This window comes from Lycorma delicatula, chromosome 1 (genome assembly GCF_047948215.1).
Source record: "Lycorma delicatula isolate Av1 chromosome 1, ASM4794821v1, whole genome shotgun sequence".
Lineage (NCBI taxonomy): Eukaryota > Metazoa > Arthropoda > Insecta > Hemiptera > Fulgoridae > Lycorma > Lycorma delicatula.
Window position 1 is genome coordinate 222,745,014 of NC_134455.1, and position 27,324 is coordinate 222,772,337.

Genomic DNA, 27,324 nt, shown 5'->3' on the forward strand with positions numbered 1-27,324 from the left:
AAATTGTAAGTAAAAAAAAATTCAAATATTTTTCTGGTATTGGAAAATTTTGTTAAAGTGAAATCCAAAACATACTGAATGATTGTTCAGAATTTTTTAGTTTTAAATTTGTTACAACTAATTGAAATAAGCGCTTCCGCTTTTTTCATGGTCACTTCAGAAACTTGTCTCATTTATTATAAATTTCACATGTAGGCAAATTTTACTGTTTGCACATTTGGAAAGTACTATACAATATTTTGCTGCAGTATTAAGTGGTCAATGACAGATTTTTGAAGTTTTTTGTAACAATGTTTTGAAATCCTTTTGAATATTTCCAGATTACCTATTTGTCATTTTTCTACCCCAGAAATTAATCTTTTTTTTAAAATCTCATTATTTGTTTGGAGCATAAAATATTAGCTAGATTTCATAAGAAAGCTAACTATTGTAATGGGTACCTTGGTTTGATTTCCAGAAAATGTGCATTTTACATTTCCCAGACCCCAAAACCACCATCAGTCCGAAAGTTTATGTATTCATTTATATATATTTCACTTTCTTGTGGACACAATAACTGCTGTAATTTTGCACCAGTCACTTTTAAATTGATACATAAAATACAACAACCAAAAGTCTCGGTTGAGTTTGTTATAGGCAAGATCGGACCATGGATGTGGAAAGTCTAAAAAAAACAATATTGCTATAACTTTCTTATTAAGTAAAATATCAAATTCCTTTAAGGTTCCTACTATTCTTTGGATAAGAGCCTAAAACTTAATCTAAGTAAAGTTTTTTGATATCGCCAACCATTGGCGCAGGGGGAGAAAAAAATGGGGTTTTGAAGACAAAAAACATATTTTCCTTAGTAGGCACACTATCAAATAGAGTTAAAGTGGTTATTAGTCCTGTAAGCATTATCTAAAAATTTTTGATATGACCAACCCTTATGGAAAGGGATGACCAAATCAAAAAAAAAAAGTAAAAACAAAATATCGCTATAACTTTCTTATTAACTGAAATATCAGGTTCGTTTAAAGTTCCTACTATTCTTTGGAAAAGGGCCAACAGGTGGAAAAAATGGAGTTTCAAGGACAAAATAAATCATAGCTCCCTTATTAGGCACCGGATCGAATCTGTTTAAAGTGGTCGTTAGTCCTCTAAATATTTCCTGAACATTTTGTTTGAAATGATTTTTGATATGACCAACCTTTACTGCAAGGGATGACCAAAATATTATGGGAAATTGTAAGAAGAGGCTTCTGATATGCTAAACATGTGAAACTTGTTTACGTATGACCATTATCATATTGAGTGAATTTGAAGTGAACGCATTTAAACTGCCATGACAGTACATACACAATACATATACAGTACTGTGTATATTTTTATTTTTGCAAGTGACAATATTTTATGTGGGTAATGTAGGCCTATTGTACTTTCAAATCATCTTTTTAACATCACTGTTTTACATTTATACATGTTTTTAAATAAAACTCTGAAAACATTCTTTTTTTATCAGTACGAAGAGACAAACCTAGAATCTTCCACTAATCCTAAAATAGGTGTGTTATCAAGCAGTTCAGGAAAAATCAAATTCTTGATAAATTTAGCAATAGCTTGTAGTCTAATGAGAAAACGTAGTGTCCAAAAAACATGGAAAGTAATGTTTGATACGAGCTCGTACAATACAAGCCCTATCCTACAACAATTTTACTCTTATTTTGCCCTGGTGAAATCTTCTGCCTTCCGGCGTGTCGAAAGGAATCTTTTTTTTTGTTTGTTCTCTGCACACATGAATGTATTTCATTGAAAGTAGTAAATATATCTGATAAGTAAGCTAGCTTAGTACAACTAATGTCATCCTTCAGGAGTTCAACGAAATCATTTTTTGCTTGTTCAAAAAATATATTAAATTCAGTTTTTAGTCAAGCATGTAAGATAAAACTTTACCTCTTAACAACCATGCCACTTCTAACAGTAACAACAAAAATTCATGTTTAGACTGGCATAATGACAAAATATATGGCTTTGAACTATGAGTTGAGGAATGCCATTTACGCACTGAGTGTTGGGCTCACAACAAGTTCTGCAAGATGTTATAAGAGTGCGTATGTGTGTCTGCGTCTTACCAACTAAACCTCCATCTCACAACTCCCCTTCCTGGGGCTGGACCTGCAGTAAGGCTTACTCAGCCCTGTGGGTGCTGTAGAGCTCAGGGGATCAGGAGTCCCCGTGCATCATCACCATGGCCCATCTGTGCAAGTGCAGATGAACCAAAGCTTCGCAGAAGTGGTGGAAATTGAGTCTCAGGTCCTATTGTCCCGCAGCATCATCGGCATGATATTGTCTGTGTTAATACACTCAGATGGCATAGGTGATTCCTTTGTACCACCCATCTTGGGCAGTAAAGGACCATGTGTTTTACATTATCACCATCCCTGCAGTTCACACATATGTTGTCATTGGCCCTTCTGCGTTGGTACAAGTAACTCTGGAAAGAGTTGTGGCTTTTCAGGAACTGAGTGAGCTCATAGCCGAGCTCACCAAATCCCATAAGGACCAACCGATGAGTCCATGCTCCAGTCATGAGGCATTCTAACACCCTTGCCATTGTTCCAGAAGGTCATTTGCTTCCATCTTGTTCATACCCGAGTATGTCACCGTTGTTTTGCAAGCAGTTTGATGGGTGGTGTGCTCGTCAAGACAAAAGACTACCTTTGCAGAGACTGTCCTATACACTGAACAGACTTGTAGCACCATGCATTGCTGGATTCATGGGCTTCTGCCAGACTGGGATCCCATAGAGGAGGACTGAAGCTATGACATGAGAGTAAACCCTATGCTTTGAGGATTTAGGCCTTGCAACATTGGTGAGCAATCTACTCAGGGCTCGAGCGATTCTCTCCGCTTACATTGTGACTTGACCGACATGTGCAGTATACGAGCGACATCAGTCAAAGCCAGAAGCCCAGAAGTTTTTCAAACAGCTTAGGGAAGCTCTTATTCAAACACAGTGGTCTTTAGGCTATATCCTCAACACCCCCTGGTTTCTTAACAAAAACCAGTCTGGAATGCTTCCACTCCTGAGGAATGAAGTCATGTGTTAACTTGTAGTTCATAGTCTCCAACACTGGAATGAAGGCAACCCAAACAGCAGATCTGACTGCCTTGACTGGGATTCCATCTGGTCCTGGACTCTTCTGGGGCTTCAAACTTCACACTGCAGATAGTAACTCATGTAGCTCAAAGTGGGGTAGCTCATTAGCCATAATCTCCTAATTATGGGGGTCTGCCATTCTTGGAAACAAGGTCGTAGCAAGTTCCTTAACCTGAGTTGTAGTAAGTGTTTGGAGACTGTGTCAAAAATGCCCCATTACAGTTTTGAAACAGACTTCGCACAGGTCGTGATCTATCACATCACAGAGACCTTCCATGAGACCATCTTGGTTTTCTTAATAGCAAATTGGTAGCTTTGTCGACTGGCCAGATATTCTTCCCGTGCACCATCTGTATGTTGTCTTGTAGCTCTCTGGTAAATCCTCCACAGGCCTGGCATTTCCCCCTGAGAACACTCAACTAAGGGGACCACCAATAGGAGTACTGTTAGGTGTGATTGCGAGGGGCAGTAATGTCTGACCTCTTTTACTCATCTGCTATGATCTCTGAGTGCCTGCAGGTTTGAGACACCAATGAGACTGGTTGCTAAGTTTCTCTTCAATCTGTCACAGACTGATCTGGAGACTTATAAACTCAGGTAAGTCAAACAGCACCCATGATCTTGATCAAAATTAGTGAGTGATCATTTAATCTTTTCATGTCCACAATCTGCCAGGAAACAAGCGAGTCTACATGAGAGGCGCTCATTAGTAGGTTTATACATGATCCTGTGTCTTCCCCACGAAAGGTGAATTCGTCCGTATTAACACATGTCAAGTCATGGCTGTCAACCTGCTTACTGAGATATATGCCCTAAGGGTTCTGTTGGAACATCTACCGAATCAGGATTCTTGGCATTGAAATCTCCTAGTATGATGATCTTCCAACCCTGGAAACCATCAACTGAGACAAATCCAATAAAGCGAAATAGATCCCCAAATCTGTGTTGGGGAAGTGGTAGCATGAATAAACTACCACCTTCCCCAGATCAGCTCAAATGAATCCCTCACCATATCCAGAATTCAGCAATGTAATCCCCGCCACAGGGAATCCCGGACTTGAGTCACAGTCACTATCAACAAGCCACTTGTCCCTGGTTACAGTGTTGCTGTTCGGTTCTACAATTACTAACTGCGTCTAGTTGGGCCACCTGCCAACAATTGTTGATGGCCTGTTGACATTGGTTTGCATTAAGTTGTATAATTCTCATGTCGATTTGGAGCATGCACCACTTGACCTGTGGTCCTCCAAACTGCACAGAGTATAAGCTGCTTCCTCCATACACTGCTGTCATCTGCGGTCTGGCTTGCTGCAATTAAAGCACAGGCCCATTTGGTCAGTACTCAAGCTGAGATGTGGCCGATCTCCTAGCACCTGTAACATCTGGTCTTCTCCTTGCCAATGTTCGCCCGACACTGCACCCACCCGATGCGCACCTGCTTTTCTGTCAACTTCTTGGCGTCTTGCTGGGACATGATCACCATGGCCTTTAAGGTGAAGTCAAAAGCTGGGAGCAAGGTGGTCAACCTAAATTCTTCTCCTGCATTCAAGACAGCCACGATACAGTCTTTGACTTTTTTTTGTCTTCAGTCATTTGACTGGTTTGATGCAGCTCTCCAAGATTCCCTATCTAGTGCTAGTTGTTTCATTTCAGTATACCCTCTACATCCTACATCCCTAACAATTTGTTTTACATATTCCAAACGTGTCCTGCCTACACAATTTTTCCCTTCTACCTGTCCTTCCAATATTAAAGCGACTATTCCAGGATGCCTTAGTATGTGGCCTATAAGTCTGTCTCTTCTTTTAACTATATTTTTCCAAATGCTTCTTTCTTCATCTATTTGCCGCAATACCTCTTCGTCACTTTATCTTTATCTTTTCACCTTGTACTGTTACTCCGAATCTAAATTGTTCTTTAACATCATTAACTGCTAGTTCCATGTAAAGATTAAAAAGTAACGGAGATAGGGAACATCCTTGTCAGACTCCCTTTCTTATTACGGCTTTTCTTTCTTATGTTCTTCAATTGTTACTGTTGCTGTTTGGTTCCTGTACATGTTAGCAATTGTTCTTCTATCTCTGTATTTGAACCCTAATTTTTTTAAAATGCTGAACATTTTATTCCAGTCTACGTTATCAAATGCCTTTTCTAGGTCTATAAACGCCAAGTATGTTGGTTTGTTTTTCTTTAATCTTCCTTCTACTATTAATCTGAGACCTTAAAATTGCTTCCCTTGTCCCTATACTTTTCCTGAAACCAAATTGGTCTTCTCCTAACACTTCCTCCACTCTCCTCTCAATTCTTCTGTATAGAATTCTAGTTAAGATTTTTGATGCATGACAAGTTAAACTAATTGTTCTGTATTCTTCACATTTTTCTGCCCCTGCTTTCTTTGGTATCATTACTATAACACTTTTTTTGAAGTCTTGACGGAAATTCCCCTTTTTCATAAATATTACACACCAGTTTGTATAATCTATCAATCGCTTCCTTACCTGCACTGCGCAGTAATTCTACAGGTATTCTGTCTATTCCAGGAGCCTTTCTGCCATTTAAATCTTTTAATGCTCACTTAAATTCAGATCTCTGTATTGTTTCTCCCATTTCATCCTCCTCAACTTTCTCTTCTTCCTATAACACCATTTTCTAATTCATTTTCTCCGTATAACTCTTCAATACATTCCACCCATCTATCGACTTTACCTTTCGTATTATATATTGGTGTACCATCTTTGTTTAACACATTATTAGATTTTAATTTATGTATCCCAAAATTTTCCTTAACTTTCCTGTATGCTCCGTCTATTTTACCAATGTTCATTTCTCTTTCCACTTCTGAACACTTTTCTTTAATCCACTCTTCTTTTGCCAGTTTGCACTTCCTGTTTATAGCATTTCTTAATTGCCGATAGTTCCTTTTACTTTCTTCATCACTAGCATTCTTATATTTTCTACGTTCATCCATCAGCTCCAATATATCGTCTGAAACCCAAGGTTTTCTACCAGTTCTCTTTATTCCGCCTAAGTTTGCTTCTGCTGATTTAAGAATTTCCTTTTTAACATTCTCCCATTCTTCTTCTACATTTTCTACCTTATCTTTTTTACTTGGACCTCTTGCGATGACCTCCTCAAAAATCTTCTTTACCACCACTTCCTCAAGCTTCTCTAAATTCCACCAATTCATCTGACACCTTTTCTTCAATTTTTTAAACCCCAATCTACATTTCATTATCACCAAATTATGGTCGCTATCAATGTCTGCTCCAGGGTAAGTTTTGCAGTCAACGAGTTGATTTCTAAATCTTTGCTTAACCATGATATAATCTATCTGATAACTTGCAGTATCGCCTGGCTTTTTTCAAGTGTATATTCTTCTATTATGATTTTTAAATTGGGTGTTGGCAATTACTAAATTATACTTCGTGCAAAACTCTATAAGTCCATCCCCTCTTTCATTCCTTTTGCCCAGCCCGTATTCACCCACTATATTTCCTTCCTTGCCTTTTCCAATGCTTGCATTCCAATCTCCAACTATTATTAAATTTTCATCTCCTTTTACGTGTTTAATTGCTTCATCAATCTCTTCGTATACACACTCTACCTCATCATCATCATGGGCGCTTGTAGGCATATAGACGTTAACAATCATTGTCGGTTTAGGTTTTGACTTTATCCTTATTACAATGATTCTATCGCTATGTGTCATGAAATACTCCACTCTCCTCCGTATCTTCTTGTTCATCATGAAACCTACTCCTGCCTGCCCATTATTTGACGCTGAGTTAATTACTCTAAAATTACCCGACCAAAAGTCGCCTTCCTCTTCCCACCGAACCTCACTAATTCCTACTATATCCACCTTCATCCTACCCATTTCCCTTTTTAAATTTTCTAGCCTACCAACCTTTTTCAAGCTTCTAACATTCCATGCTCGGACTCGTAGAATGTTATTTTTTAGTTTTCTGTTGACCCTAGTCTTTGACAGTTTGTTCATTTTCTGTGACATCTATATCTTCGAGGTGTACCATTGCACGCCTGTCGGTTTTAGATCTCAGGCTAACTTGTAGCTCCTCTGACTTTGTTAATAAAACTTATTCAAGGGATTCGGCAGTCTTCACTCTCTAATACAAATATGTGCCTCCTTGTTGTTTCCTTGTCTGATCAATAACACGTCCGTCAACTTGCTGGCTGGAATACAATCCTCCATTGACCGCACAAGATCAGTATGTGACTTACTGAGGGCTTTACCACTAATGTTTTGGTGCCCTGTTGTGATGGCCTAGCAGTGGCAGTGCCCTATCTCCTGGTGTCAGACCTTAGCTTGTGTATTCTCACCAGACCACTCCTACCCCTGGCAAAATAAGCCAGGAGGCTCCTTGCGGAGTCCCATTCTGTGTCCAGGCAGTTGGAATACAGGTTCACCTGACTCGTAAATCCAGTTAGAAATTATGTAGGTCAGTCATAACAACGCCGCCATCCCCCCTTATGTTATAGAAGGCTGTATACATAGTCTCATAGACCAGTGAGGCCGCGTGTCTGGAAATGACGGAGCCCTCTACTCTGTTTCTGATCACTAGGCCCCTTCTGGCTGTCTTGCCCGCTTGGAGTAGGGAGGAGGCTAGGCAAGTACATCTGCTCTGTGTATCATGACCGAACTCTCTCGCTAGATCGACTATGCAAACCATATCTTTTGTGCCTGATGTAGGTTTCTCCATGACCTTATTAGTTAATAAAAGGTTCGCTGGCCAACGATGAGCTACCAGACCCACAAACTTGTCGTCTGTCACACTCTTATCTAATTCTTAACTCCTCCTGGCGAATCTCCGTCTGTGTCACCATAGAGATCTTCTCCACCGGTGCCGACATTTCACTTAGTCTCCTAAAGTCTGCAACTAGTAAAGCGAGGTCTGTACTGATGACTTTGATCTCCCATTTCATAGTACATTCTATACACTCCAGGAAATTCCTTTATCTCCCATTTCATGTCTGTTCTATACATTTTGGAGATTCCCTGGCAGTTCATTGAGTCTAGTTATGAGAGCCAGAAGTTTGAATAACAACTCATCCTTATCAGAAGAGGCCACTTTGAGGTGCTTCAGCTTGGGGCAGCCTCCTGCACCACAGGTGTGGCAGATGTGCCTACCATTTCTGTATCCATAGCTTCTGGAGTTTGCGTATCTTGGATGGGATGATCACTCTTGACCAGAGATCACTCGAGCTTCTTGCTGGGCTGGAAGGGATTCTTTTCCATTTCACGTCAAACAAACACTGGATCCACTGGGGGTCTAAAAACACGTATTTTGATACTCCACATGGCTTATTTGGGAAAGGAGATTGAAAAATGTATACTCTTAAATCTGGGGTCGGATTTGTGGGGATGGGGGTAAAAGATGGAGGGGGTCTGGAACACTATAGAACCAGAAGGTGAAGATTTGGTAAGGAAGAGTAGCAGAGATTGGCATATAGGAAGTTCCCCCTTATAAGAACTCTGGCACTTCTAAGTCCAAACTATGTCAGTAGTGATGTCAACGCCCTTTCATAATCCAGTAAACAACTGTCTGACCTGTTTGCTGATGCAGGACATCGAATGAGCGAAAATACCCTCTGTTGCCAGAGGTAATAAAGCTGATCTCATAAAAAGTAAGTCCGTTAATTGATAAATCAACAAATTCCCAAGACACTTGGATAAAATTCCACCAATCAATCCCCAATTGTCTGTACTAAAAAATTCACCGAAAAAACCAACCAAAAATGATAAAATCGCGGAGCAAATTAAATATACGTCTACACTGTGTGAGTTCATCACTAGACAGTTCAGTTATCTATTTTAACAGTTTGATGAAGCACCATTTTTTATTCGGATACTAAAACTTTTAAAATAAGCACTTCCTAATACAAAAAGCAATGGATAGGTAATTTTATTTCGATTCTGTTCCTTTATGTGGATTATAAATCCTTTTACAGATTGAGTCATAGTTGGATAAATGCTGACACAAGTCCCAAGAAGTTTAAATTAAAGCAAAACTGAATTATTTCATAAAAATATATTTTGATCTTTTATTAAACAAAACAAATTCTTGACAAGATAAATTCTGGTTAATTATACAGTTTTTATGCCAAATTAACTTTATTAACCCATAATATCTTTTCTTATCAATTTGCAAAACAAAGTTTGGATTCACAAGGGTATTTTCATCAATATTGGTTGACAATTCAAATCATAATTCTTCAATGAATTATGTCACTAGAAATTGGTATTCTAGGAATATCAGTTTGAGCTACATAGCCAAATACTCATTTAACAATTTTACTAGCACAATTTTCTTCAGTTAAATTTTGAGATGTCATTTTGTATGAAACTAATTTTGCAATTTTTCTAAATTGGTAGATTTTGAATTGAAGATTTTTTGGAATTGCTTTATTGTTCTTTAAAAATTTTTGCCATTTAGATTTTGCAGATAATTTTTTAAAATAAGTTTATCCTGTGATTAAAGTGAAGGATGATTGGGGTGTGTGAATGGCGTAGTAGTTTAGTTGGAACCATGGCACCATTCAAAAATTTACTCCCACAAATTGCAAATTCCAGAATTAGCTTATCTTCTGTAATGTATGTGAAACCAAAGCATAAATATTCTTTCCTAACATTGACAAAAAGAATTGTATTGCCTTATTAGAAACATTTCTGGGCTCACTTGTGGACTGGTGTCTACTCCTTGGTATCATTGTGCAGTCATTTTCTTAAGATAAATTTGCCCATTTTAAGGTACTTGAAAAATGAAAATTATGCTACAAATCTAATTCTAATAACTTAAAAATGTGCAAATCTCATGGACAGAAAACTGATTGTAATAAATCCTTCTGAACCTGCTCTTTATTGTTTATGCCTGTTATTCATCATCATTATTATTATTATTATTATTGTTGTCTGCATTTGTGTTTCAGATGTTGAACTATGTGTTAATGGGCTTAAATGGAGGCGGTCTTGAAGATATATTAAGTAATCGTAGGGAACATCGAAGAAGTGGAAGGTGATCTGTCATTTTTTTCTTTAAAAATTAAGAATTACAAAATTTTTAAGAATTCAATGAGTAAAAATAAATAAGTCTAAAAAATATAATATAATAAGTCTAAAAAAATATAAGTAAAATATATAAATGTAAACAATTTTTTTTACAAATATAAAAAAAAATTTGTTTTAGGAGTAGAAGTCAAGAAACATTTTTTGGAACTTGTAAAATTATCTTTCATTTGGTTTTTTTTTGTATTTGGATGATAAAAATTGATTTAACATAATTTCTGTAATCCAGGAAATTTTATCCTTTTTTATACAACCTTTTTTTTGGGGGTTTCTTTAAAAAATCAGGGTTCTGTGTAAAAATAAGGTCATATAAATTCAAAAGTTTATACAATTTCTTTCAATCTAAAACAAAATTGAAAAAAAGGTTTTGTGAAGTCAGAAACGCATCATTTTAAAGCAACTATGCCTTGGTGGATGATGATTCTCATCATTCTTAGGTGTATGATTTTTTCTGAAATTACAAATAAAATCATAACTACTCAGTTTTTATTCAAAATTACTTTGTAGTGCATGATTAAAGTGACTGGATACATTGAAATTTATTTTATGCATTATTATGAAAAATATACCATTTTTTCATAAAATTACAAAATATTAAACTTTATTTAATTTGGTTTTGTGGCAAAACCAAACATTTTTTATTTAAGTTTTTAAAGAAAAGATAGTAAAATATATTTCTGACATAAAAAATACAATTATCAAATTCATAGTTTTCTGATGTCCTTAAGGCTAAAATGTTATCTCAGGTATTTCATCTGTGACCTACCATTATGCAGGTCCCAACTATGTAAAGAATTAATTATATATAATTTTAAAATAGCTTAACAAATTCCAATTTGATTTCCTTGAGTGCTTTTGGCTATTCTGCCATCTTCAAGAGGATAATTATGACTAAGATATATAAAACTGTAATCTTACATAACTAAATTTTATATATATATATATATATATATAATTAATTGTCATTTTTTTTAAATTCGTCAAAAGTTAGTTTTAAGTTTAAGTGACTGTCCATATTGTAATAGTTTCTCAATTTTTATGAAAAGAATTAAGTTATTACTAATATTAATAATATATTACATACATAAATTATTTATATATCTTTTAAGCATCTTCAAGAGATTACCAACCTCTGTGACAGGATGAAAGAGCGTCTCTTTGGTAGAAATTAGGTTCAGGCTGGTATCTCCAAATGTTCTTTCCATTGGATTTATTTTACAGTTCCTAAAAAGTACTGGTTAAAAATCTACTTTTCTGTATCTAAATCTCTAATGTTGGTTGGGATTACCAAAATTACAAGTTTATGTAGAGTAATTGATAGTAAGCCTTTGGATACATTGTAACTTTAATTTAAACAAAATATACAATGGACATTTTGTAGTTTACTCTTCAAGTAGAAATCAAATTAATTTTTATTTTAGGAAAGCTGTTGCAGCTAACCAAATACACATTCCTCCTATTCATATTCTTCTGTTATTATTCATGTTTCACCAAATTTAAAGTTTTACAAAGTGAGACTTAACATAGTAAGTTCCATCTCCATATTAAATAAGGTTATTTTAATAGGGATTAGTATGAGGTGTGTTCAAAAAGTAACAAGAATTTTTGTTTTTTGGAAAGAATTTTATTTATTCGCCTACAATAATGTTATCTCTTTCAAAATAGTCCGCATTAGAAGTTATACACTTAAACTAGCGCTTTTTCCAATCCCTGAAACACTTCTGGAACTCGTTCTTTAGTATAGTGTTTAGATCTTTCAGCTATTCGCTTTCTATCTCATCTTTGCTTGTAAAATGACAGCCTTTAAGGTTATCTTTATTTTTGAGAATAGAAAAAAATCACTCAGGGCCATGTCTGATAAATATGGCGGCTGGGGTATCATTACAGTGTTGTTTTTGGCTAAAAATTAACGAACAAGCAATGAAGTGTGAGCAGGCGCATTATCATGGTGCAAAAGTCATTAATTGTTTTACCACAAATCCGGGAGTTTTTTCGGATTGTTTCACACAAATGGTGTTGGAACTTGTAGGTGATACTCCTTATTGATTGTTTGACCTTGTGGCAAGAACTCATGATGCATTGTACTGTTAAAATTGAAGAACACAGTGAGCATAACCTTCGCATTCAACTGTACTTGTTGTCAAGCTTTTTTCAGTCTTGTTGATCTAGAATGCCTCCACTGGGATGATTGAGCCTTAGTTTCAACATGATATCTATAAACCCATGTTTTATCACCTGTTATGACATGTTTCAGTAGTTCTCCATCGTAGTTGACTTCATTTAGCGACTTCTGCGCAATTTTTTTGTTCAAAATTTACAAATTTTGCTGTCACATGTTTCTTACCCAAAACATCCAAAAAAAATTTCATGGCACGTGCCAGTTGATATCCCAACATCATCAGTAATTTACAGTGACTTCTCTATTTATGATTTGGCAATCATTCATAATCATTTCTTTCACTTTTTCCATGTTTTCATCGGTTGTTGATGTGCTGGGGCATCTGGGGTGCTTGTTGTCTTCAACGTCTTCACAACCTTCTTGGAAACGCTTATACCACTCGTAAACCCTTGCTTTACTCATAGCAGACTCGCCAAAAGCAATAAATAACATTTTTAAAACATTGCTTTTAACTATTTTTCAATCTCCATTTAAAAATATCTTCATAAAATTCAGTCACCTGGGTACCTAGCTAACCTTTCATGGCATTTTGAAGTTCGTCGTCATTGAAGTGCTGTGACACAAGCCATTTCTTCATGTGAGTGAAGAGATGAAATCTGTCTATGTCCGTCCGAGCAGGATGGGAGATGATAAAAAATGTTCCATTGAAATTGATTCAAAATTTCTTGAGTTCTTAGAGCACTGCTTGGATGGGCATTGTCATGTGAAGAAACAACACTGGATGACTGCATACTGCTATGTTTGTTCTGAATGGCTCACCTAAGTTTCTTCAAAGTTTCACATAGATTGCTAAAGTAATTGTCATACCACGTTCCATAAAATCGACCAGAACTCTTTTGGCATCCCAAAAAACCATAGCCATAATCTTCCTTGCTAACAAAGTTTGGTGGGCTTTCTTTGGCTTGTATGGAGAACTGGTATGGCCCCCAGGTCTTCGATTGGTGTTTAATTTTTGGTGTTCATATAGGCCATCCAAGTATCATCTTCAGTCATACTTCTCCTCAAAAAACTTTCTCTTTTCGCATTATAGCGGGAAAGAAGTCTTAAGGCAGAGTCAGTCAATTAGTTTGGTTCAATGGATCTCTCTGAGCATTTTTGGAACCCACCGAGCACAGAACTACCGGTAGCCTAATTTATCGGTGACAATTTTGTACAAAATCATATGAGAAATTTGTGGTGGTTGTTCAGAAAGTTTAGAGATTGTAAAACACTTTTTTGTCAAACAAAAAAGTCAAAAAAATTTGACAAAATAATCACTCAAAAGAAGGCCTACTACTCTTCTCTTCTTCTTGGATATTTGTCCCTCCATTTTTAAAAAATCAGACCAATTGCCGCACTACACCATTGCTCATAACATTTGGGCCATACATGTACACAATTGACGATGGGTGTGTGCTGCTGAAACATTTTGTGCCCAAAGAAATTTTATGACAGAGCACACACCTTGCATTTCATGCGATTTTCTATTGTAGCGCTCAATATTTTTAGGTTATAACTAGTGAGTGGGCTAAAGTAAGTAGCACTCACTGACACAACTGGAAGTGCACGATCAGAGTACATCGATGTGTCAATGGTTGTTGTACTAGTGCTATGAAGGTTATTTTTTAAACTGCCCTCATAATTTAATAAATTTTTAGCTATAGCATGTTAGACCTTTACTTCTTTTTTATATATTTTGTTGTAGCAGTGTTTCACTTAACATTTTCATAACGTAGATATTTTCTCTAAATATAGTTAATTCAACATTTAGTAACTTTCAGTAACGATTGTACCCAAAATTATATTATAATTTTTTATGCCCCAAGCAAAAGTTTGTAGGGCGTAATTATGTATTGTTTGGGTATATTGTATTATTAATTTGCTCATAGTATTATGTATGTATGTATGTATGTATGTATTAAGTTGTATGTACAACTTAATCTAAACATAAAACCACAGTGTTTGTTGCATTGTGCATACAATAATATCAAAGTTAGCAAAAATCAACACATTTAAGAAAAGAGCTGTATATTTATGTGTTTCTTCCTTAGATAAACTAAAAACAAACTGGTTCAAATTACTTAGGAGTGTAAGGTGTTCAATTTGGATTAAGGAATTTGACTGCTTTCAGTCCATTACTGTATATAAAAACAGGAAAAATTCTAAATGATTAGATTTAAGATTGATAAAGCAGGTAGATGTACTGATATTATTCATATGTTTAAAAAAATCATTTAATCGGCTCAAATTTTTTTCAGCTACGTTTTACAGGTAATTTGATAAAATTGGTTTATCGTTTTATATTTTTACCAATATTGATCAAGTATGAATTTTATTTTCTCATATGTTGTTTCAGGTCTGGTAGAAACAGGCAGATGGCACCAGTTGAGAATTTACTGCAGGATTTTATAGTTAATTTAGCTGGTGGTGGTTGGGGAGGCCAGTTACGGAATGCTGCTGGAACAACAAATGTCACCAATGGTCCTGTGTGAGTGTAATATTTTATGTTACTTAAGCAGCATAATATTGAGTACAAGAATATGAAACAAGAACACTTATAATTATTAGGTAGATCTGAGAAATTAATTCCTAAACACAACAGATGGAGATATGATCAAAGAGGGATTTTTGCTAAACAAGTTATTGTTTCATTGTATGGTTAACCAGGTTTGTTGATTCACTGTTTTGAATACCCTGCTTATTTTCATTCATTCTGTAGCGCCATTGGGTTTGATGTTATTTCATTTGCTTATTTTCTAGGTTTACCTAAACATACTAAAAAACAAAATTATTCTCTTAAGGAAAAATAAAGGCTATTTCAGAATTTCCTCTTGTGTTATTACAATTATTTTCTTTGATGGAAATCTGAATGGTATGATTAATTATTAAGTTAGTGTTTAATAGAAAAAGTCTGTTACCTAATCGTGATTATAATTGAAGAACATGTAGTCCATAGTGGACTGATTAATCCTGATCCTAGTGATAAATCATCAGTAGTTTTGAATTACCAGAAACACTGAATCTCCCTTTTTGTATAAAAGCTTTTTTTAAGAAAATAAAAGAATATTTTTATGTTAATATTTCACCTTTATATGGTAGAATAACTAAAATGTAGATAAAGGATCCTTGTCAGAATTTCCTCTTTATAAAAGCTTTTTTAAACGGATCATTATGAAAATAAAAACATATTTTTGTATTAAGATCTCATTTTTATATGGTGAAATAACTACTAAAATATTTTCAATTATATTTAAATCGATTATTATATTTGATCTACTGAAAATATAGATTTATTGTGACATCAGTTTCTTAATATCCAGTGGGAATCTGCAGATGGTGTGCAGAATCATTTAGTAAAATCCAAGACAAAAGACAAAAATGTTTGTTACTTGGTTATCCAGTTAATGAAAATGATTTATGCGTTTGCTGCAAACACTACCAAAAGATTTTGATTGTATTTGTATCACTTGGCACAACTTACCTCAAGCAGAGAAAACAAGCAAAATTATAAAAGAAATGTTTGCATTATGAACTTCAATTAACAAATAGAAATTTTAAAAATGTTGCTGCAGGGATGATATTAAAATTTAAGGTACTGATTAAAAAACAAGGAAAATTGAAGGTTAATCTAATCAATAAAGGGTCTTTCTGTCAAAAGTTAAAATTTATATCTATCAAAAAATAAATGTGAGAGAGCATGTTCCTGACTTCAGTCAGTTATTCGTTTCATCTATTAAAGTTTTTATGGGGGTGAAGCTGTACTTGCTGCAATATATACATTAAATAGAAATGCATCAACAAAAATTAAAGGAAAATCACTCATGTAATGATTTTTGAGTAAGAATTAATTATTTTCATCACTTGAAGATTTTTAGTACAGACCGTTTGTGTAGATTCCTCAATAGAAGCAAAAGAAATTTGATGCAAAATCTACTATGGATATATTAATTGCGGTTTTAGAATTTACTTTCCTTAAGTAAAGTGTATTTGTATTTCTAGGGAAGTAAAATTGATAAATGAATTTTTACAGAAACCAAAGAAGATAACATGAAAAAATGAATAGAAATTTCAAGTTAAAGCAAGGATGAGAGTGTTTTGTCAAATTCAAATGATGTAGAAGATAAACTGCCTGTGGGTAATATTTCAAAATTTGAAGAACATGATATGAGAAGGAGTTTTTATTAGTGGATGCGATAGGTTTGGTGGAGAGCAGCAGCCATGATGGGACCTGCCCTTATTGCAGAAAACACGGAATGAAAATGAGAGCAATTCACAAAATTCAGTTACTGTGAATTATAGACAAAATGAGGATATTTTTTCACAATTTGAACATGGAAATGAACAACAGAAACAGATTATTGATAATTGAAAATATCGATATAATCTAAGAAATAGAAAGAAAATTCAAGAACCAACGCAATATTGAGATGAATCATTTCAACAGAACCCAACAGGTTATGATGAGGCAGGAGGCTATGAAATCAAAGGTTGTTAAATATGGGTATTTCATTTTAATTCAAAAAATTTTCAAAATTTTTATTGCATCACTATTTTTGATTTTATATTTAGTATATAACTACCCACCTTGTAGTGGCCAAAAAAAATTTTTATATTTAAAAAAAAAATTTTCTTTAGTAATAGACTATTTTCTAACTCGCCAACAGGTAAAAACAGCCATTGTCGTCACTTTTTCCATGAGCTATAGCATTCTTATTTTACATCATGCAGAAGTCAAAAAGGGCTTTTTGGAAAGATTAAACTTGGAATTTCATCTTAGTGAATTCAAAATTCATTTTGTTACTTAACCAAATCTTGTGTTATTTACTGAAGTTACGTTTACAAATTGTTGTTTTTTCAAATTTTACTGTATTATAATGGGAGACTTGTCTCAAAATTTTCGTTTTGTGATATAGGATGAAGTCCAGTCATATCACTGGTCAAAAACTTATGTCATGGTACATCCATATCTCATATAATTAAAAAAAAAGGAAAATTACAAAGCCAAAGTTACTGTGAGGTTAGTCAGTGCTTGAAGCACAATGCTACATCATTGTGCTTCCAAAAGCAATTTATAAATAAAGTAAAAACACTTGTTACCACAAGTTAAACAATTTTTTTATTTTTCTGATGGCTCGTCAGCCCAGTATAAAAACAAAAAAAAAATCATAAATTTTTGCTACATCAAGAAGATTTTGAAATCGCTGCTGAATGGAATTTTTTTGCCTCATACCATGGAAAAGGATCATGTGATTGTATTGGTAAAATTGTAAAATGGCCTGTGACTAAAGCAAGCCGTCAAAGGACAGTCAACAATCAAATTGTTATACTTTTTGAAATGTACAATTATTACAAAGACAATATTAAAAATTGAACCTTTATCAGTGAACATCTTTATTAGTAAAGATGTTCAAGAGACTGAAGAATACCTCAGTTCAGGTAATCACAGTAATCCCAGAAACAAGAACCTTTCACTGTTATGTTCCAACAAATCAGAAATGTATTCTGAAGGTCCGGACGACCTTTGAATCAGAAACATTTACGTTAGTATCTGTACGCAAGGATGTTATTGTTTCTGATTGCTTTTTAGGTTTACCAAAACCAAAATATAAAAATTATGTCTGCTGCGTATAAGATGGCAAGTGGTGTCAGGCAAAGTCATTGCAGTTAAAATACATGAAAATGAAGAGGAATATTGAATACACTTTTTCCATCTGCAGGGTCCTGGTACTTCATTCAAGAAATCATTGAAGATAATCAAACATGGGTTCAACTGGAAAATATTTTAAAGATTCTCACACCTTCAGAGAATTTTTTGTCAACTACTGGAAGAGAATAAATTACACCAAAGATGAATAGGACTTATCAGTTCTACTCAATAAAAAAAATAGCAGGAGCACTAAGCTATGTTAATTACATAACTATGACAGCTCTGCTGGATGTTGCTATTCAGTGTGATTGGAGTATTAAACAATTTCACATGAAAACAACTTTCTTGAATTGTACCTTACAAGAAAATTATATATGTATATGCAGCAATCACAGGGGATATAACAATACAAGTGTAAATTACTTAAAAGTTTGTGTGGACTGAAATAATAGGCTTCAAAATGCTGGTAATTTTTTAATTGAAGCCCTTGAAAATTGTAATTTACGGAAGAGTTGTGCTGATCCTGGGATGTTTTATAATGAAAAATTGATAATATTTTTTTTTTTTCATGTGGATGATGGGGGTTAGTTACAGGAAGAGAGTACACAATCAATGAATTCATGATTAGATTGGGTACTGCAAAGCCATTAATGATCCTAATGAACTTTGGTGGATGGCAGCTGATTCATCATTGGCATTGGTAGTTTAATGTATTTAGTATTAAGGAGTAGACCGAATTTAGCCTATGCAGTTTGTGCATCCTGAAATCTAGAAGCTATACTAACTCAAGCACACTAAAGTTTGTGGATACTCAAGGTAATTTGAAAGCGACCATAAATTATGGTATTGAATGTAAGAAAACTGAAATTTAAAAAATTAAAACAGTGCGGCGATCATGCTGGAAAAAGAATTACAAGACATTCTATGAGTGGCACATTACTAAAATTCAGTGGTGGACCATTCATACGAAAGAATAAATTACCGAGCTGTCTTGTCTTCTATTGAAGCAGAGTATATCGGTGGTTGTGAAACTTCAAGATCACTTGTGTGGTTGAATAGATTACTGAAAGAAGTTGGAGCTATAGATCAAAATTCTGTGATATACATTGACTTCCAGAGTACTATTAAATTCATTGAAAACCCTTTTTCCCATGAACAATCAAAACATGACATGTTATCACTAGATCAGTTAGTTGCAGATAGATAAGTAGTGTGGAATCTATATATATTATATTCCAACTGAAGAACAAGCAGCAGATATTTTCACTAAACCTTTATCATCAAAAAATTAATCTTATGAAAAATTTGATTGGTATTATGACTATGTAAGCTTTATTTAGTTTGTATATTTAGTTATAAATATATCGGTTGAGTGTTATCGATATGTGTAAGTATTCATATACTAGTAATCCCCTTCGTGGTGTTGCCTTGCCACCATTGTGGGTAAATAGAACTTGGAATAATGGTTATTTACAGTATGTATAGGAGTGAAAATGAAGTATTTTTTTTTGTTCAAGAGAAATATCTTTAAAAAACTTCAAAGTAAACAACATTTTTGTTTTTTGTGTAACAGTATGAACTGGTTTCCTAATTTATCTGTCCTTGAAAGCCCAATATACAATTGTCCATATGAAAATCAATCTGAGCATAAGTCAATTCCAACATATTTCAATGTCTGACCTTGAGCTTTATTAATTATAATAGCAAAAGAAACTTTAATTGGAAACTGAAGTCACTTAAATTGGAAAGGTAATTCTATAGGAATCATAGGTATACAGGGTATGAGAGCAACTTCTCCAGCTGTATAGTTTTGATGGATTAAGATTGCGAAGAAGTATTGTAAGAATAAACTTAAAAAAATTAGAGTATCAATAGTTGGCACAATCTTACCTAGTTTTTGCACCTATAGTTACAGATCAATTATCATGCGGTATTGTTTCATTTCCAAAACTGAGTAATTGTAATAGAAATTCTGCATCTCCACCTCATCTCCAAGATGTATTCTCATATTAGTTTTTAAATTCAAATTATTAACAGATTTCCAAAATGGTGATGATTTTTAGACTTAGTTTGATTACATCAGTCCTTGTTCCTTTCGATACAACTGGCAAATTTTGCTGAAAATCTCCAGTAAAGACAAAAGTTATGCCTCCATCAACTTATCACATGGCCTATCTGAGAGTTTGATCAATTGCTTCAACATGAGGTCGATGAATCATAGTGCATACATTCCATACAATTTCATATCTTGGAAATTTTACCAAGAGGACCATTTTTACATATAGAGCAAACTGACTATTGTCCACATGGTAGATTTAATGGCAGTTTAAAAGTTGAATCAGCAGTTCTACCACCAGCAAGGATCATCGCAGTGATGCTTGACAATGCTACACTGAGAGCCTAGCTACCTGTCGATCAAACATATGCAATAAGTAGATTAATCAAAAAGGTTTTCCCAATACCTTCAGGAGCATCTAAAACACTTTTTTTCTGTCGCTACGGATATTATGAGTGATGGACTCAAATGCATGGCACTGATCTGATATTAATTTAGAAAGTTTTAATATATTATGTTCTCTTGAAGCTCAATGACATTAAAAGAATTTTGGAACATTGTATCATAGGGGTTTTCATTTCTTGTTCATCGCAAATTGGTGCTGATAAACTGAAATCACATAAATACTTTTCATCAAGACTTAATACTACCTTGTCTTCAATTTCAATAAGACTAAGAAGATATCTTTGGAATAAGTAATACTATCATCTTTGCTGTGACATCTAGCTTGGTGCAGGGTAGACTCGCATAAATCTTTTTTAAATGATTCCCATAAAATGGTTGATTGAGGAGGACGGCAAAAGACTAAAATGATGGAAAATAAATCTCAATTTGGATAGAGTCTCAGAAATGAAAGTATCTGCAAGAGTATCTTTCCCGTGATCATTATTCTCTAGAAAAATTTAATGCATCATAAGTAGCTTGGAACGTTGACTAAATTACGTCATTAATAGTCTTTAATCTATTAAATGAGGTAAGTCCACGAACATAATGTAAAAGCATACATAGATGAAAGCATTTACTTTGATTAAGGTGAATAGTATACACTCTACCAAGTGGTGTACTTTTTTTGATACTTGGGAAACCTTCAACATCCAATCCATGTTTCCTTGTAGGGAATTTATTATTGCTCCATGTGTAATAGCTAGGAACCTTAGGATACAAAAGGTTCTTAACAAAGTCAACTGATTGACAGAGGCTGAAGAAAGCAGTGAGAGTAGTTTTGCATTGATTTTCAGCTTAAAAAAAGTTGTCTTCAGTGGACATGGTTTATTTTCTAGATGGACAGCTAAATGTACCAAAGTAGGAAATCATTCATGGATTGGGAAGTCGAAAAAATGCCAAGTTGCTTGAGAGTTACACTTGTAACAATCATAAACATAATGATTCAACTCATCTACATCTTTCTCAACAGAAAAGGTTGCTGAATCTGGTCCTTTATTGATATATACTATGTACATTTAACAGCCTGCAAGGAATAGCAAAATTCTACGTTAATATGTGCATTAAAAATTTTGGTAAATATGGATTACAAGGAACAACCCATCTGTTGTCAATATCAATCACAGTCCAATGCATATTAATTGTAGCAGTATGTCCTCCATCCTCAGGACTCTTCGACCCTTTTCATAGGTTGGATGCCATTATCACCAGTTTGTGTCTGAAGTGAATGAGTGAGGATACATTTTTGAATATTTGCAATCTTTCATGCAAGGTGGTAATGTATTGAGTTCGCCACAGAGTTCATGAATTATGTTACAAACTATTTCAAATAATAATGGATTCTCATCTATATTTGGAAGTTCAACAGAAATAATAAGATTGATTTCATCAGGTTGAATTTTAATTCCAATCATATAAGTAAGTGAGTGCAAAATCTCGCTTTTGCCATTCTGCACTATATGCACAGCAATTCATCTTTCAAAATATTCCTTTTTTGGTTATTTGGTCGATGAATTTTTTCAGTTTTAGATGAGACTTGGGAGATATCAGATGATTTTCTTCGGACTTTTTGAGACTTGGGAGATAAAAGAGATATCAGAAAGTTATGAATAAATCTGGGCATCCATATTTACATACATAAGTCATAGAATCCTGTGTTCTGATACATATATTGAGATACATACATATGTTTTCTCACGAATATGCTGAGGTATATGCATAAGTCATAGAATCCTTTGTTTTCTCATGCATATATTGAGGTTAACCACTGAAAGAAGATGGAAGAATAATGCATTGGCCAGTATTAGCAGGTTGTATGTTGGCATCTCGATTTACTGAATCTTGTAGATGTATGCATTCATCAGCATGTAACTTTGTATATAATTTAATTACTCAGTAATCATTTTTGCCATAATGTTGATACAATACTAATGATTGAAATTTTTTTTTAAGTAATGCAGATAGTTCTCAGTATCTGTTGTAAAATCAGAAGTCTACGAGTTTATAATGTTGATGTGCAGGTACATAACCATAATGAATAATCAATTTAAAATCATCTCTTGAAGCTGAGGGCATATTTTCCAAATTTTATTAAAAACTTGTGATTAAATTATTATTCTCTTGCAAAACATTCTACATAGTTTCTATTAATTCTGTTTTTAAGTTTGGAACAGTATTTGAGCGAAGCGATAACTTATCAGCATATGAAACAAAGTATTTTTGTAGAAATTGATGATTTTATTAGGCATAGGAATTAAACTTCTATACTATGGTTGACTTGTCCTTGAATTCTAAAAGTTGGCATAAAATTCTCTTCCCTAATTATTGTACCAAAAGAAGTCATTTGAAATAAGAGTATTGTTCTTCCTTACATTATTGAGAAAATGTTTTGATAATGGATGAGATCTTAGAATCAATTCTTTGAAAGATTCCAATGGTACTCAATGATTACAATGGTACCTTCAGTGCAGCACATACTGGGTGCTTCATCTTTCATTTCTTGGCGCAACAATAATTGTATAGTTTATTCATTGTACCAATTTGAATATACATTGAATTGATGTAATTAAAATTAGGCTGATATTCAAAAGCAGTCCTTGAACTAGAAGTACACTGTCTGTTCTGCATGGAATGAACACGCTAGTCATCAAGCCGATGCAAAGGTTCAGCTGATGATTTGCGATGTCCTGAGTTGAAGTTGTGTCCATTGTAATAAATGCATTTTTCGATTGGGTTTCTTTCAATGCACTTCTATTTGCAGCTGACATTCTCATTTGTTCGAGTCTAGCTTCACACATTGAAACTTTCATTCATTTTTATAGATGTCTTCTGGAAGGTGCTCTCCGAGACAATCTGGATTTTAGCTTTTTACAGCCAAAATATTTGCCTTGAGAAAATCAGATAAGATAAAATTTGATCCACTAAATAGCTGAACAAATTTAAAACCTTCAGCATATGCTGAACAACAAAGTTTTCTCAGTGGATAGGCAAAAATCGATTGAAGTCAATAGACGAAGGATATTTTAGAACAACAATGATTATTTTTCAAAATCAGATGTGCTAAAAAAATAATTGGTCGATATTTAAAGACTTTTGGAGTTAAGTCAACTATGGGAGTGGCTTGCCACCTGGCGATCCAAATGAGAAGTGCAGCATCGTAATGGATTATTTATTTTTTACACATTTTAATAAATAATTTTTCTTGTTAATGTAGCTTATAACACTGGATTATATAATGAAGCTATTGTTAAAACTTGAGAATTTAAGAATTGCAAATAAACATTTCTGTTTTTGTAATAGGATGCTTGTAATAGTATATAATGTTATTCTTGTGTAAACCGTGCATGCCTCAACAGGTTTGCTCACAGGCTGTCAACTTGTCTATGCATATTGCAATACCAAAAGAGTTTGTTGAAGATTTTTTTATTTTCTACTGTCTATGTAGTGAAACGATATATAATAAATTTATATATTATTAACTGAATAGATATTATACAGTGCATTTGGAAAGTCACTCTGCAGTATGCTTTAGAACTATGTAGTGCATTCTCTTCTTTTGGCATTAGGTTGGTTGCCCTGTGGGTTCATTGACCGTTGCTCGGTAAAAAACCAAGATGTCACTTGTTACATTTGATCGAATGTGCTTAGTTTTTCATTTTGTTTATCTGAATCAATAGTTGTGAGAAACATAGTGGTTCTTTCTGTAGAGGAATGCATTTTTCTTGTTGAACACGTCTTTTGTGAAGGTAACAAGATTTACTGAAGCACAAGTTTTCTGAAAAATTTCCACACCTGTTCCTCATCGCAGTGCAGTTTGAACTCTTATTGAAAAATTTCAAACAGCAGGCTCTGTTGAAGATACTGATGAAAGTGGAAGATCACCTAAATTAAATGGATAGAAACTACTTGATATTTCAGATGTTATGGCCGAAAATCCATGTCAGTCAGTCAATGTGTAAGTTAACACAGCAGCAAAATATTGGACTTACTACTGCACATAAAGTTATAAGAAAAAATTGAAACTTTTCCCTTACAAAGTATTGTATGTTCAAGAAATGAAACCTACAGATCATGCCAAAAGACTTAATTGTCAATAGTTTAAACATTTTATTGACCAAAATTCTGCAGGTAACATTATGTTTTTTTACAGATGATGTGTGATTTCATCTAGAAGGGTATATTATAATTCACAAAATACATGACTGTGATCAACAACCCCCATGAATTACACAAACAATCTTTACATGAAGCAAAAATTGGAGTCTGGGTCAGTTCGAGAATAGAATGCACATTGTGGGTCCAATCTTTTTTAAAAGTACTGTTAATGGTGATTATTATTGTGCTATTTTAACAAATTTTATTAATCGATTAACAAAGTGGAAATTAATCATGGTTGGTTCCAACAAGATGGTTCTGCAGTACAACAAGATGGTTCTGCATTAACAGGTTAATGACTTTTTTACGAAATGTCTTTAGTGAACAAATCATTTTAAGCGATTTGTGGCTTGTACAATCGCCCAATGTGACTCCCCAGATTACTTTCTATGGGAGGTTGAAACAAGCAGTATGTCGCAACAGAACATGCACGACTGATGAACTAAAAACCGCAATAACGACATACTGTACAAGACATTCCAGTACATCAGTTGGTTAGTGTTTGAAAACAAATCGAAACTTGTGGAATATTGTATTGATGTTGCAGAAGCTCATTTTCAACATATTTTATTCCAGTTACTGTAATATCTGTTTCTGTAAAATTATGAATTAAAAATACAAAGTAATAATTAAAAAGTTTCATTATTACACTTTGATAATTCCACTGCACAGCAATTGTCCAAAATTCATTGTACTTTTGTACATGCAAATTAAGTAAGACATTTGGTTTGTATCGTGACTCTGCCCATACACATTTACGATATAATTTACGATGTTGTCTGTATTTAGCTGTTTGTTTAATTTATGATGATTGATAGTGATCCTGAAAGAAATTTGTTTTTTCTTTGATAGAGAATAAATATTTCACAAAAGAGATAGCTACTTACTTTTTAAGTACAAAAATAAATTAATGTGAGTTATTGCTGATACTGTTGGAGGTTCATAATTAGAATAAGCTATAATGTTATAATAAAACATACTTACATATAGAATACTTTGATGAAGTATTCTATTTACAATCAAGTCAATTCTTATAAAAGAAACGAATAAATAATGCAATTGAATGATAAATAAACATTTATAATTTGCAGCATGAGAAAATGTAAATGTAAATACAATTCATATTTGGTTATGTTGGCATAAATTAATTCACTTTTAATTTATCATAAAAATGTGAATAGAATAGTTCTCCTTGTGTACCATATACACATTAATTTAAATACATGGCCCAAATGAGAAGTGTAGCACTGTAATGGATTATTTATTATTTACATGTTTTAATAAATAATTTTTAATCTAATGTAGCCTATGACACTCCAGATTACATAATGAAGCTACTATTAAAATTTGGTAGTTTAGTGGTTCTTGTGATTTTGCTAATGTACAAACAACTGTTTCCTCTTTATATAATAGTCAGATTGATTTTATAATAGTCAGATGGATTTTCATGTTGTCATCTTGGTTAATAAAATATAGTAAAACTGATTAGATGTTTTATCATTGGATGTTTTATTATAACATCGTAGCTTATGTTAATTATGAACCTCCAACAGTATTTGTAATAATTCACATTTTTATAAATTCATTCTTTTTTTAAAGTGTTGTACAAGTAATTTTTGTTGATAATGTTAATTGAAAAGTGCAGAAATGTAGTATATTCAGTAGTTATGTGTACTTGAAAAAGCAATTAGTGGACATCTCTTTTATGAAATTTGAACACGAATAATCTAGTATAAAATAATAATTGGTTATTATGTAATATAGATATTAAAAATAATTATGTACATTTAGTCAAAAACGAGTAATATTTTTAAAGACAATGTGCTAGATCAGTAAATTTTTGAAAAATGATAATTTAACTGTTTTATCCTATGAAGGGAACTAAATTTGGTGTGGGGTTAGCTATTTCTTATAATGTAGTGGATAAGTGGATCATTAAAACAGAATAGGTGGAATTAAAATATATTCATTTATAATTTATTAATTTTTGATTTGAATATTCTTAGGATGAAAAACTGGCAAATTGAATCATGATTTTGATTGTGGATGGCAGTTAATTATTTGAACATTAAAATTATAATAAAATTATTCTGCTTGAAGTACAGAGAGAGAATTTTGTATGTGAATTATTCTATGTTTAATCAGTTAATTCTGGGGATATTCAGCTCATCTTCTAATTTAGCCAGTGTGTTGGTGTGATGTGAGTCATAGGAAATTTCATTACAATCAGATGATCTGTTCAGTTGTCTTGTTAATGGACTGAAGAATTTATTTCTATCTGTCAAGATGCACACAACCATCTAATCATTTTGAAGTGTTGAGTGGCAGTCAATTCTTCAATTGTGTGAACAGATGAAATTGTTCCAAATCACGGTTGTAAAGGGATGGTAAAAAATCTGCCACCTAAACTTGTTTAGTAGACCATTATGTAGTGGCGATGTGAGGCTGCATTGCCATGCAAAAAAAGCGATGCTCTTCGTTGGATCATCCCTTGCCATTTATTCTGATCAGTCTCCTAAGTTTTCTCAACGTTTCACAATAAAAATCAGTGGTACTGTCATACGTAACTTGATAATTTCTGTTAACAGAACTCCATTACAGTCCCAAAACATGTTAGCCATCATATTTTTGTTCAAATTAATTTGTT

The 27,324-nt window shown here is 33.6% G+C and overlaps 1 protein-coding gene across 2 annotated transcripts in view; it reads left to right on the forward strand.

The window, feature by feature from the left end:
* Iru (E3 ubiquitin-protein ligase Iruka) overlaps positions 1-27,324 on the forward strand; it is a 113,339-nt gene that overhangs the window by 13,700 nt on the left and 72,315 nt on the right. For both annotated transcript variants that reach the window (XR_012757402.1, XM_075373263.1), the window contains exons 3-4: positions 10,085-10,170; positions 14,735-14,866. Coding sequence is in view for 1 of the 2 variants with exons in the window: in XM_075373263.1 (XP_075229378.1) it covers positions 10,085-10,170; positions 14,735-14,866 (218 nt within the window). In the remaining variant the exon portion in view is untranslated. The remainder of the gene's footprint in view (positions 1-10,084; positions 10,171-14,734; positions 14,867-27,324) is intronic.